This window comes from Schistocerca americana, chromosome 1, assembly GCF_021461395.2.
Source record: "Schistocerca americana isolate TAMUIC-IGC-003095 chromosome 1, iqSchAmer2.1, whole genome shotgun sequence".
NCBI classification, from domain to species: domain Eukaryota; kingdom Metazoa; phylum Arthropoda; class Insecta; order Orthoptera; family Acrididae; genus Schistocerca; species Schistocerca americana.
Genome location: NC_060119.1, coordinates 481,850,347 through 481,864,081, shown reverse-complemented (window position 1 = coordinate 481,864,081; position 13,735 = coordinate 481,850,347). Strand labels below are relative to the sequence as shown.

At 38.0% G+C, this 13,735-nt stretch overlaps 1 protein-coding gene across 2 annotated transcripts in view; it reads left to right on the top strand.

The window, feature by feature from the left end:
• LOC124604303 (probable ATP-dependent RNA helicase DDX60) overlaps positions 1-13,735 on the top strand; it is a 243,057-nt gene that overhangs the window by 88,449 nt on the left and 140,873 nt on the right. For both annotated transcript variants that reach the window (XM_047136467.1, XM_047136466.1), the window contains exon 2: positions 6,524-6,723. In XM_047136467.1, the coding sequence (XP_046992423.1) occupies positions 6,526-6,723 (198 nt within the window). In that variant the 5' untranslated portion in view covers positions 6,524-6,525. The remainder of the gene's footprint in view (positions 1-6,523; positions 6,724-13,735) is intronic.

Sequence of the window (13,735 nt, the reverse complement as noted above, 5' to 3'; positions counted from 1 at the left end):
CATTATAACCATCCTTGGATACACACTTGTTAAATAAATTTGTCCTCATCACTAAGCTTATAATTATTTTGTGTCTTTGTGTCATCATTATTCATTCTTTTAACATATAGTTCCAAAATTCATAGTGCTAATTTACATTATTAGCTTGGTATCCACCCCGATAGCTGAATGGTCAGTGTGACGGACTGCCGTTCTAAGGGGCCCGGGTTCGATTCCGGGTTGGGTCGGGGATTTTCTCTGCTCAGGGACTGGGTGTTGTGTTGTCTTCATCATCATTTCATCCCCATCTGGTGCGCAGGTCGCCCAATGTGGTGCCGAATGTAATAAGACCTGCTCCAAGGCGGCTGGACCTGCCCTATAGGGGGCCTCCCTGCCAATGATGCCAAACGCTCACTTCCACACTCACTTCCATTAGCTTGGTAGTTCCTACTGTTACCTGTGTGATTTTGGTGGTGTGACCTACTCTTAGTTTGGTTACAAGTTTTTCTCCTCACCTCAAACTGACAGGCCCCCAATGAGGTGGTTAATTGATTTCCTGTCTATACTGTCTGTTCTGATTTGAGTTGGCGTCTTGTCTGTAATTGTTGCTATTTTGACTACTGTTCCTGTTACCATAGTTATTTTGTCTGTTACTGTTATGATATTTTTAATTTTGAGAGAACCCACCTCTCTGGTGTTGGTACTCTCCCCTACTTTTGTTGACCTGTCATGACTTTGCCATACATACTCTAGCTTATCCACACACAATTCTTCAATTGAGTCATCTGGCCCATAAAGTAGGCCCCACTGAACCCGGTTTGGTAGACATCGTTGCAGTGTGTCAGTCTGAATTAACTCATCTAAAGGTTTGTCTAGGTGCATCAGTTTTCTTAGCTGTATTTCACTAAACTCGTGAATGCTTGCTTTCCCTTCTCTATATTTCCTGCCATTCTAAAATTCAGTCTTTATCCCAGCTTGTCTGCTTTCCAACCAGTATTATTAGTAACTATCCACAAAACCTTGTGTATTTTATGCCGAAATTGTCATATACAGTATAAAAGATTTTTACATAAAATATACATCATATTATACAAAATACTGAAAAACAACAATACTAACCTAATTTTTCTTGATTATGGCTTCATTAGTGAATGCAAAATATTGCAAACGTGTTTGACAAACATGACATACAAGTAAACAAATGAAATAATAAATTTTATGAGATTTAATGTATTATGTGATATCACTTACTAGATGCAATTGGATTTACGGAACTTTCAGTGAATTGTCTCTTCAGAGAGTATTTCAGTAGGGTATTGAAACAGGAATGTAAAACAAGGGCTTGTTTTATTTCAGTAAGCAGATGACCTGATAATGCTGAAAAATGACCAAAATGTGGTACAGCTTGAGAGAAGAACATACATATCTGCAAACCCCACAGCTCAGTGGCTCCTGGACTTTTATAAACCTACAAAAGAAGGCTGTGCACATAGGTTTAGAGGTGGATATAATGAGACTGGAAGAAGTAGAATCCTTGAGATTCTTAGTTATTACTGTGGATAATGAGCTGAAATGGAAACAACATATTAATTCTATCTGTAACAAACTCATCGCCATCATATTCATAATGAGGCAGCTATCACAGTATGCAGACAAACAGCTTCTGTGCACAGTATACCGTGGATTCTTTAAACTCTGCCTGTAGTATGGAGTAATAGTGTGCGAAACTCAAACATTCAAGAAATTAAAAGGGTCTGCACAAAAAAAAAGAGATCATATTAAGAAGAAAAACGTCTGAAACAGGCAAAAATTGCTTCAAAAGACTAGGCATCTTACTTTTGGCATCCTTGTGCATGTATAAAACTATATATCACAATGAATAGTGCAGAGTGGAATCCAAATGTGTACACACCCACAACACACGGAGGAAGAATGACATAAGAAGCATACCCTGTCGAGTGACAATGCTTGAAAAAGGACTCCAGTACTCAGGTAGCAAAATATTAAGAAGTCTGGCTAAAAAACTGCATGTCAATGTATATGACATGAAGTTTTTAAGGAACCTCAAAGACTATCTGGTGGAAAAAGAATTTTATGGCGTTGAAGAGTACTTATCACACTAAATTTACATATATTTCACTTATAATCAGTTATGTTAGAATGTAAGAAAAATTGTTAGGAAATATGTAAAATGTTTTCTATTTTTGATGTGTCCTGTATTATATGTACATTCACTGTACACTATGTAATCCTACAGGAATAATAAAATCCAATTAAATTATGTCCTTAGTGGTATATGCAATGTATCATTGGCACAGAGAATTTTTTCAGACGGGTTTAAATATGCTGTTGGTAAATCATTTCATAAGAAAGGTGACAAGCATCTTAAACATCATCATGTAATTTCCTTGCTGACACCTTTTTCAAAACATTTGAAAAAGTGAAGTACTTAAGAGTAGTCACACACTTAAGTGGAACCAATTTACTTAGCGTATCACACTTTGGATTGCAGAAGGGTTGCTCGACTGAGAATTCTATTTATACATTCACTTATCAAAAAGTACAAGACTTAAATAATAATATATCGCCAGTTGGTATTTTTTGTGATCTTTCCAAGGTGTTTGATGTTGTAGATCATGTTACTCTCTCAATGTTTTATGTAATTGATGGCTTTATGCACTTCTGGTATGAATCATACATAACAGACAGAATCTTAAAGGTAAATTCAGCCAATGTTACAATGTTAGAAAGGTAGAAGACTTACTTAAGTGATAGAGGGGGTGGGTGAAGAGAGATCACAAAGTGCATCCCACAGGGTTCAATTTTTGGTTCCATTTCTATTCCTTATACAGGGTGGTCCATCCATAGTGACTGGGCCAAATATCTCACGAAATAAGTATCAAACGAAAAAACTACAAAGAATGAAACTCATCTAGCTTGAAGGGGGAAACCAGATGGCACTATCATTGGCGTGCTAGTTGACACTGCCATAGGTCCAACGGATATCAACTGTTTTTTTTTTTTTTTTAAATAGGAACCCCCATTTTTTATTTCATATTCGTGTAGTACATAAAGAAATATGAATGTTTTAGTTGGACCACTTTTTTCACTTTGTGATAGATGGCACTGTAACAATCACAAATGTACAAGTACGTGGTATCATGTAACATTCTGCCAGTGTGGACGGTATTTGCTTCATGATACATTACTCGTGTTACAATGGACCATTTACCCATTGCGGAAATGGTCGATATCATGTTGATGTATGGCTATTGTGATCAAAATGCCCAACGGGCATGTGCGATGTATGCTGCTCGGTATCCTGGATGACATCATTCAGTGTCCAAACCGTTCACCAGATAGTTACATTATTTAAAGAAACAGGAAGTGTTCAGCCACATGTGAAACATCAACCACGACCTGCAACAAGTGATGATGCCCAAGTAGGAGTTTTAGGTGCTGTCGTAGCTAATTCGCACATCGGTAGCAGACAAATTGCGCGATAATCAGGAATCCCAGAAACGTCGGTGTTGAGAATGCTACATCAACATTGATTGCACCCGTACCATATTTCTATCTCCCAGGAATTGCATGGTGACAACTTTGAATGTCATGTACAGTTCTGCCACTAGGCACAAGAGAAATTATGGGACGATGACAGATTTTTTGCACGCCTTCTATTTAGCAACGAAGCATCATTCACCAACAGCGTTAACGTAAACCAGCATAATATGCACTATTGGGCAACGGAAAATCCACGATGACTGTGACAAGTGGAATATCTGCAACCTTGGTGGGTTAATGTATGGTGCAGCATTATGGGAGGAAGGATAATTGGCCCCCATTTTATCGATGGCAATCTAAATAGTGCAACGTATGCTGATTTCCTACATAATGTTCTATCGATGTTACTACAAGGTGTTTCACTGCATGACAGTATGACGATTTACTTCCAACATGATGGATGTCCAGCACATAGCTCATGTGCGGTTGAAATGGTATTGAATAGCTTATTTTATGACAGGTGGATTGGTCGTCGAAGCACCTTACCATGGCCCGCACATTCACCGGATCTGATGTCCCTGGAATTCTTTCTGTGGGGAAAGTTCAAGGATATTTGCTATCGTGATCCACCGACAATGCCTGACAACATGCGTCAGCACATTGTCAATGCATGTGCGAACATTACGGAAGCCGAACTACTCGCTGTTGAGAGGAATGCCGTTACACGTATTGCCAAATGCATTGAGGTTGACGGACATAATTTTGAGTATTTATTGCTGTAATATGGTATTTACAGGTAACCACGCTGTAACAGCATGCATTCTCAGAAATGATAAGTTCACAAAGGTACATGTATCACATTGGAACAACCGAAATAAAATGTTTAAACGTACCTACGTTCTGTATTTTAATGTAAAAGACCTACCTGTTATCAACTGTTCGTCTAAAATTGTGAGCCATATGTTTGTGACTATTACAGCGCCATCTATCAGAAAGCAAAAAAAGTGGTCCAACTAAAACATTGTTATTTCTTTATGTAATACACGAATATGTAATAAAAATGGGGGTGCCTATTTTAAAAAATGCAGGTGATATATGTTTGACCTATGGCAGCGCCATCTAGCGGGCCAACCGTAGCGCCATCTGGTTTTCCCCTTCAAGCTAGACAAGTTTCGTTCTTTGTAGTTTTTTCATTTGATGCTTGTTTCATGAGATATTTGGCTCGGTCACAATCAAAGGACCACCCTGTATATGTGAATGACCTTCCACTTCACATTCAACAAGCAAAATTGTTACTTTTTGCAGACATTACAAATGTTATAACAAATCTCACTAGAGAGCAAGTGACAGAAGAGTTGGTAACTGATATTTTCCAAAGGATTGTTAAGTGATTCTCTGAAAATGGCCGCACCCAAAATTTTGAAGAAAAAAAACAAACAAACCAGAATACATTCAATCCTGTACTACAAGTAGTCATATCAACAGTAGATGTACCACATGAGCAGGGTTTGTAAATAAGGTACAATGCTCCACATTTTTGGATGTACACACTGATAAAAGCTTGAACTGGAAGAAGCATAGTACTGGGCTTCCCAAACAGTGTAGTTTGGCTGCTTTTGCTCTTGATATAACTACTAATGTTGGAAACAAATGTATCAACCATCTGACATATTTGGTATATGTCCACTCAATTATGTCTTACGGAATAATTTTCTCGGGTAACTCACCACTTAGAAAGAAAGTATTGATTGTAGAGAAGTGAGCAGTAAGAATAATATGTAGTGTTCACCATTGGAAGTCCTGTAGTTACCTGCTAGGCTATTGAACTACACTGTCACAGTACATATATTCAATTCTGAAATTTGTCATAACTTGAGAAGATCAGTAATATCTATACTTACAACACTAGAGGAAAAATGACCTATATTACCTATTGTTAAAGCTGTCAGTGGCTCAATAAGAAGCAACAAATATTTTGGATCATTTGCCTATTAACATAAAATGTCTTGAAAGAGAGCAAAGCAACTTTGTAATCTAATTTAAAATCCTTTTACCTGGACAACTCCTTGTGTTCCATTGACAGATTTATACTTAAAAACTGTTAGCCAGTAAAAAAGAAAAGAAAAGAAAAAGGAAGAAAATTAAGTGTAGTTCCATGAGTAGGACTAAAAATAAGCTCTTTAATGTCAACACTAATCATGTATACAAGTAAACTAACTCATTCCACATCATTTCAATAAAAGGATTGCTCAAATGATCTATGGAACATGTAACTAACTGACTATCAGACTTGGTAACCTATTTAAGATGAACAACACTAATGCACTCTTATGGTCATTGTACCTGTGACACAGAACTGAAAATGTAATCATTTACATATCCATCGGTGATGTGTACGTGTATGAAGTTACATTGTGAGCTTGGCTTTTTTTGTATTTAGAAAGGATTGATTGACACATTATGCTGCACTTTGTTTCTGTCCTTTTGGTGTGTAATTTAATAACATGGATGCACTTTGTTTCTGTTCTTTTGGTGTGTAATTTAATAACATGCAATGTTCTTTTGCCTTGTTCTGAGTAGCATGTCTTTTCTTTGATAGTATTGTACATATTCATGTGTTTTTCTCTTTTAGGTTCTGAGCTCATAAAAAAAGAATTATTGTTATTACTTAGAGCCACAAGAAACATAGTTGCAGAAAACCATTGAATATCTATATTTGAGGAATACCTTAGCTCTTTTAAGTGTTTCTTACTTTGCTTCTGTGGTCAGCTGTGTATTTACAGCAAAATCGTTAATAACGAGCTTAACACCAGCAGTCAGTTTAAAAGGGATAAATAAAACAACAAAAATATTTATTACGCTACATTGAATGCCGTTACAAGCTCAGATTTGAATGGTGCTTTTAATTCTCTCTCTCTCTCTCTCTCTCTCTCTCTCTCTCTCTCTCTCTCTGAATTGGTGATATTGTTATCACTTCATTTTTTTACATTTCATTGAATTTGTGTCACTTTTATGATGTTACTGTTTTTTTTTTTTTTAGACATGGAGGACATAGATGAGAAAGAAAAATCACCTACCCCTTCAGATTTATCATCAGATGATGAAGATAGTGTTTGGTCCAACACTTCTTTGAGTGTTAGTGAAAATGAAATCTATATTGGTGATGATAATGATGAAGATTTTTATGTTGTAGAAGCTGCAGCTAACCTAACAGTGGAAGAACAAAATAAAGTGGATGAGGTAAAGTTTTATCTTTTATCTACACTAATGATTGAAGCAGAAGAAATGAATTATAATTTGTGCTTCGATCATTATCGTAGATAATGAAGAGACTTAAATGTCTCAGGGAAACATTTAATTATATGATCTATTATCTTCTAGCTACTGCATCTGTAAAAGAAATAATGATTTGCAGTATCCAGTAAACATGAATAGAAGTATTTTCTGTTTATTATGCTTCTGGGGAACCTAGTTTTAAAAGATAATTCGTTACTTATTGTTTTAGTACTAAGAGTATCTACTTTCAGGAAGATGATTTTTTTAACATCCTTAAAAGATGGGTTCTTTGACTTTCAACTGTGAAGGGAAAAGATGGAGTCATAAATAAATATCACTAAAAAATTTAAAAAAAACTGTATGTGAAACAAAAACAAGAATGAAATGCAAACTGTTTGAAAGTGCATATCGATGCACAGTTGTGAAGTCAAAATCTGCTGCTGGATAACATTCAGTACCATGCTATCCCATCTCATGCATTGTAACATGTTAGGATTGTCCTTGGTGTGCTTTCCATGAGGTAGTCAATACATTGCTGCTCAAGCCTAATTCACTCTTCAAAAATGGCACTCCTGATGTTACCCAATGGATGAGTAAGATTCATACCTCTTTGCATTGCAAGTTTCAAATGATCCCTAGCATGGTTAATTGGAGTCATCTTAGCACATACTACAGACCATTCTGTTCAGTTGATTCCAGCCTCCTGGGGCAAGGGTGAGAGGTGGTGACTGACATCTGCACTTAATAACAACTCAAGACATGACTGGCACAGATCCATGCTGAATGTGTGGGGCTGCCTGCCAGACAGTGCACTGGTACTTCTTGGCTCCACATCCTTCTACAATGACCATCAGGGGTCACATAAAAGCTGCACTCAGCAATGAAGACAGGCCAATTCCATTGGTCCAAGGTCCATTCCAGGTGCTCCCTGGCCCACCTTTTTTGCCCACCACAGTATTAAGAGATTTGAACTGTTGTTCATAATGGGCAGGTAGACACCAATTTGATTGTGTGCTCTCCACCTGGGTTGATACAGCTCTCCCATTTGCCTATATCTTCCCTATGAGCCATAATTTTTTGGTAGCAGTCTTCATCTGTGTTGTTGACTAAGAGTGAAGCTGTGAGGCAAATCTTAAATTTTGTATGTCTCACTGCCATAAAGTCACAGTTAACACATAGTCTAAGCTTGAGATGGTCCTGTGAGGCATGCTGACAGATTAAGGGTTATACACAAGCCACATTGTCCAGTTCATGACTGGACACTCAGTGTGCTCTACTGAACTGTGTGGTGAATGTAGGTTCACTTTTACCTCCATTACATAGGTAAATTCCTGTGGTCAAAAGAGTTTTGGGAAAGGAGTATCTGATCTAAAAGAAAAAACTATTCAGTGAAAAACTTTTTTGAGCAGTTTATGTGTCTGTATAGTGGCAGTGGCGATTTGAAATTTGGTTTCGTCAGAACAAAGCAGCTCCTTTATTTGAGAGTGGTGAACTGCATTTGCATAATATACACAAAGAGACATTAGTTACTTCAACACCAAAAAAAAAAAGGGGATAAGTGTGGAGTAGGGCTCATGCATCACAGATTCTGTACAAACTTAATTAAATATAGATAGTTCATACATCCCAGGAAATGAGAGTTTTTAAATTTTTTAACATCCCTAAGAGGCCGTAGACTTAAGAATGTGACGTAAATTTCAGCTTGATACGTGTATCCATTCCTGAGAAAAAGGGGTCTTAACAAATTCTGAATGGATCCAGAGTTTACTCTTTTTTGTACGCTATCTACTGTGGAAGGATCGTGAGATAACTCATGTTTATTACAAATTATCTGTAGACTACATCTAGCTAGATGTTTACACCAATGTGCTTAATAACAACTCAAAACATGACTGGCTCATATCTGTTCTGAATGTATGGGACTGCATGCCAGACAGTGCACTGGTACATATCTGCCTCCAAAATCTTCTGCAATGACCATCATGGATCACATAAAAGCTGCACTCAATGTAGCAAACATACCTGTCTTCATGTACCTTTCACTTATTTAGCATCTTGAGTGTATTTTGATATTTCAGACAGTTCAGAAAATAGAAGAAAATGAATGAGTTGGAAATGCTTTTTTTTTTTTTTTTTTTTTTTTTTTTTTTTTTTTTTTTTTTTTTTTTTTTTCCCACCCATTCATAGGGAGCCTGACTAACTGAATGACTGTGTGAAAGAGTATGTGTATTGTTCTGAGGACAAAACCAGTGACAGTGATTTTTTTAGACCTATAAAGAAGCATAAGGAGGCAGTGTTGTCAAGTGGTTCCAATAATATCATTGATGATTCTGTCCGCACGAATTATTTTTGTTGCCATTATGACAGTGATGATAAGCAACCACATACACAACTGTTTGAAAGCACTCTGGGATGATTGCACTTCCAATGCAATGTGATTCTGTAGCCTCTGTGAGGATACATATGTTAGTGATGACTTGTTTGAATTGCTTTGCAACAGTTTGTGCACTTGTCATGATCAAACCTCAGTGAAATGTAAAACATCGCGTAGAGCAGTCAATGGTCTCCTGTTACACAAAGAGACATGAGAAACTCCGTGGCCTGATGCTTTTAATGTGACAAACAAGAAAAGATAGATGCAAAGATTATTGGCCAACAGACCCTGTAACAGCTACCCCAATATTTGCACAGTGAGTTGCAAAAGATTTGAACATATTTGGACTTACTGGCAATTTTAATGACACAAAATTGAAAAATAGTTCTGGAAGACTGTGCTGGATTAAACTCATGATGCTTTACAAATTGGAGCAATAGTTTTCCTTGGATAAAAGGATGATTCCATGGAGAGGATGCCTGAGGTTTCGAACTTACAACACTTGAGATTACAGAGTATGGGTTACTTGTTAAGATGCTGTGTGAGAGTGACACAGGCTATATCTGCAATATGGAGATTTACACTGGTGAAGGGAAGAAATTGGACAAATCTGTTTTCTCAGTTCATCATTATCTTGGTATGTGGCACCACATCTACCAGGGTAACTATAGTAACATTAACTCTGCTGCAGAGCTACTACTGATAAACAAAACCAGAGTCTGTGGTACTATTAGGGTTAACAGAGGTTTACAGTAAACTCTGAAAGCCTTAGCATCAAGAATGGAGAAAGGTGGCATAGTTTTTTGTAGAAAAGGTGACATTTTCTTCTCATCTGGAAAGACAATCAGGTTGTCAGAATGATATCAACAATTTATGGCTCTTCTGCCACAAATAAAGGAAAGAAAAACAGAAAAGCTGGAGAAGCGTGTTTGTAAATCGTAACAATGCCCATATGAAAGGAGTTGATCATACGGATCAGTACCTTTCTTACTATCCTATTCTAACTAAATCTATGAAACACATAAACGAGGTCATCTTTCATCTATAAACTGTGGGCTTTACAGTTCATTAGGAATTTAGAATGCCATGATTTCAGAGAAAAAAAAATAAAGTAGGAGCAGATTCTACTTTCAGTAGTGAAACACAGGATTACTGATGATGATAACAAATGCTCTTTTGACACAGAGAGAAATATACCCAGTTCATGTTATAGTGGATCAGGATAACACCACATGAAGAGCCACCTGGAAGGCTGTTGAGCAACGTGAAGCAGCAGGAACATGTGTCCATTTCAAACAATAGAAAAAAAATTACCGACTTGAGGTACAGAACCCTAAAAAGAAACACAGAAGCTAGTGTAGCACACAGACCATATTTGGTCAGAAACAGTGTGTGGTATCTGATAAGCCGCATATACCCCGCAGTTCGTCCTCAAATGCTGAGTACTTCTGGGAACTCAGTCTTTACTGACTGGATACAGGCTTGGTGAACCCAAGTTTCGTATCCTGGGGTCTGACGGGCACCACCAGTTCTCTGTAACTGTAAGCTTTAGCATGCTTCAGTGGACACCATGCGGAACATGGTGTAGGGAATGAAGATCGCTGCTTTATAATCTGGATGACAAGAAGGGAAAAACTTTTTAAAAGAACCTCATTCTCAAGGTGTGCTGCTTGCTGATGGAATGGATGGCTATTGAGGCACAACTTTCATTAGCAACAGTCTCCAGAGAACCCAACACAGTTCATTTGTGTAAGACTTACCCAGGCAAGTGGGGCTCTGTTTGGGTGGACATCTGTTATCCAAGCTGCTTGCGGCCCTGCTCTCAGTGAATCAGTTGAGCTGCTCATGAGCATTCCTACCCAGTCCAACAAGAGAGCCAGTGAAGGTAGCTCACCTGTGCACAAATTAGGAAAAGTTATGGTAACAGACCAGAGACATGTCAAAATGTTTTAGTGATTGTTGAAAGGAGAAAGGGCACTTCAGCTAAGGTGTCTTCATTGTGCATACAGAATGTTCTAGAACTGTGGCCATCAAACATTTTTGCTCAAGGTTCAGTACTAACTTTGCGAGGTGGTATCTTGGGCTCCATGTGTATCAATCTTATTATTGATTAGTAACATGCATAAATTAGTATGTTATGCGCCCCTGATAGTCTAGCAGTAATTGGCTGCTGGGCCCCAAGTACTGATTGTTAAAAGTTGGCACCCCTTAGAACACTAGAGTCAACTGTTCTTGGTTTCAGATTGCTACCACCTTCAGCAACCCCAAAGTTGTGAGTCATCTACATCTAAATTTATATACATACTCTGTAAGCCGCCCTACAGGCCATGGTAAAGGGTACCCTGCACCATTACTAGTCATTTCCTTTCTTGTTCCATTTGCAAATAGAGCAAGGGAAAAATGACTGTCTGTATTTCTTTGTATGAGCCCTAATTTCACATATCTGATCTTTGTGGTCCTTATGCAAAACGTATGTTAGCGACAGTGGAGTCATTTTACAGTCAGCTTCAAATGCTGGTTCTCTAAATTCTCTCAATAGTGTTCCTCGAAAATAACATCGCCTTCCATCCAGAGATTCCTGTTCGAGTTCCCGAAGAATCTCCATAAAATTTATGTGTAGATCAAACCTACCAGTAACAAATCTAGCAGCCTGCCTCTGAATTGCTTCAATGTCTTCCTTTAATCCAACCTGGTACAGATCCAGAATAGGTCACTCTAGCATCCCATATGTGGTCTCCTTTACCAATAAACCACACTTTCCCAAAATTCACCCAATAAACTGAAGTCCACCATTCATTTTCCCTACCACAATCCTCTCATGTCCATTCCATTTTATTTTGTTGCAACTTTATGTCTAGATTTTTAAATGTGGTGACTGCATTAAGCAGGACATTACTAATACTGTATCTGAATGTTATGGGTTTGTGTTTCCTACTCATTCACATTAACTTCCTTTTTCTGCATTTAGAGGTAGCTGCCGTTCATTACACCAACTACAAATTTTGTCTAAGTAGTCTTGTACCCTCAAACAGCACTCAACTTTGACACTCTCTCATACACTGTGGCGACATTAGCAATCAACCGCAGATTGCGATCCATTCTGTCCACCAGATCATTTATGCATATAGAAAATTATAGCACTCCTATCGCACTTCCCTGGGCCACTCCTGATGACACCTCGATCTCTGATGAACACTTGCTATCGAGGACAACACACAAGTTTCTATTACTTAAGAAGTCTTGGAGCCACTCACATATGTGGGTACCTGTTACATATGCTTATAGCTTTGTTAACAATCAGCAGTGTGGCACCTTGTCAGATGCTTTCCAGAAATTAAGAAATATATAGTCTGCCTGTTGTCCTTCATTTATAGTTCACAGGATATCATGTAAGAAAAGAGCAAACTGAGTTACGCACAAGTGATGCTTTCTAAAACCGTGCTGACATGTGGACATAAACATCTTGGTCTGAAGAAAATTTGTTATATTAAAACTGAGAATATGTTCAAGCATTCTGCAGCAAACTGATGTTAGGGATGTTGTTGTTGTGGTCTTCAGTCCTGAGACTGGTTTGCTGCAGCTCTCCATGCTACCCTATCCTGTGCAAGCTTCTTCATCTCCCAGTACTTACTGCAACCTACATCCTTCTGAATCTGCTTAGTATATTTATCCCTTGGTCTCCCTCTACAATTTTTACCCTCCACGCTGCCCTCCAATGCTAAATTTGTGATCCCTTGATGCCTCAGAACATGTCCTACCAACCGATCCCTTCTTCTAGTCAAGTTGTGCCACAAGCTCCTCTTCTCCCCAATTCTATTCAATACCTCCTTATTAGTTATGTGATCTACCCATCTAATCTTCAGCATTCTTCTGTAGGACCACATTTCGAAAGCTTCTATTCTCTTCTTGTCCAAACTATTTATCGTCCATGTTTCACTTCCATACATGGCTACACTCCATACAAATACTTTCAGAAACGACTTCCTGACACTTAAATCTATACTTGATGTTAACAAATTCCTCTTCTTCAGAAACGCTTTCCTTGCCATTGCTAGTCTACATTTTATATCCTCTCTACTTCGACCATCATCAGTTATTTTGCTCCCCAAATAGGAAAACTCCTTTACTACGTTAAGTGTCTCATTTCCTAATCTAATTCCCTCAGCATCACCCGACTTAATTCGACTACATTCCATTATCCTCATTTTGCTTTTGTTGATGTTCATCTTATATCCTTCTTTCAAGACACTGTCCATTCCGTTCAACTGCTCTTCCAAGTCCTTTGCTGTCTCTGACAGAATTACAATGTCATTGGCAAACCTCAAAGTTTTTATTTCTTCTCCATGAATTTTAATACTTACTCCGAATTTTTCTTTTGTTTCCTTTACTGCTTGCTCAATATACAGATTGAATAACATCGGGGAGAGGCTACAACCCTGTCTCACTCCCTTCCCAACCACTGCTTCCCTTTTGTGTCTCTCGACTGTTATAACTGCCATCTGGTTTCTACTCCCGGGGCCTTGTTTCAACTCAGGTCTTTCAGTGCTCTGTCAAACTCTTCACGCAGTATCGTATCTCCCATTTCATCTTCATCTACATCCT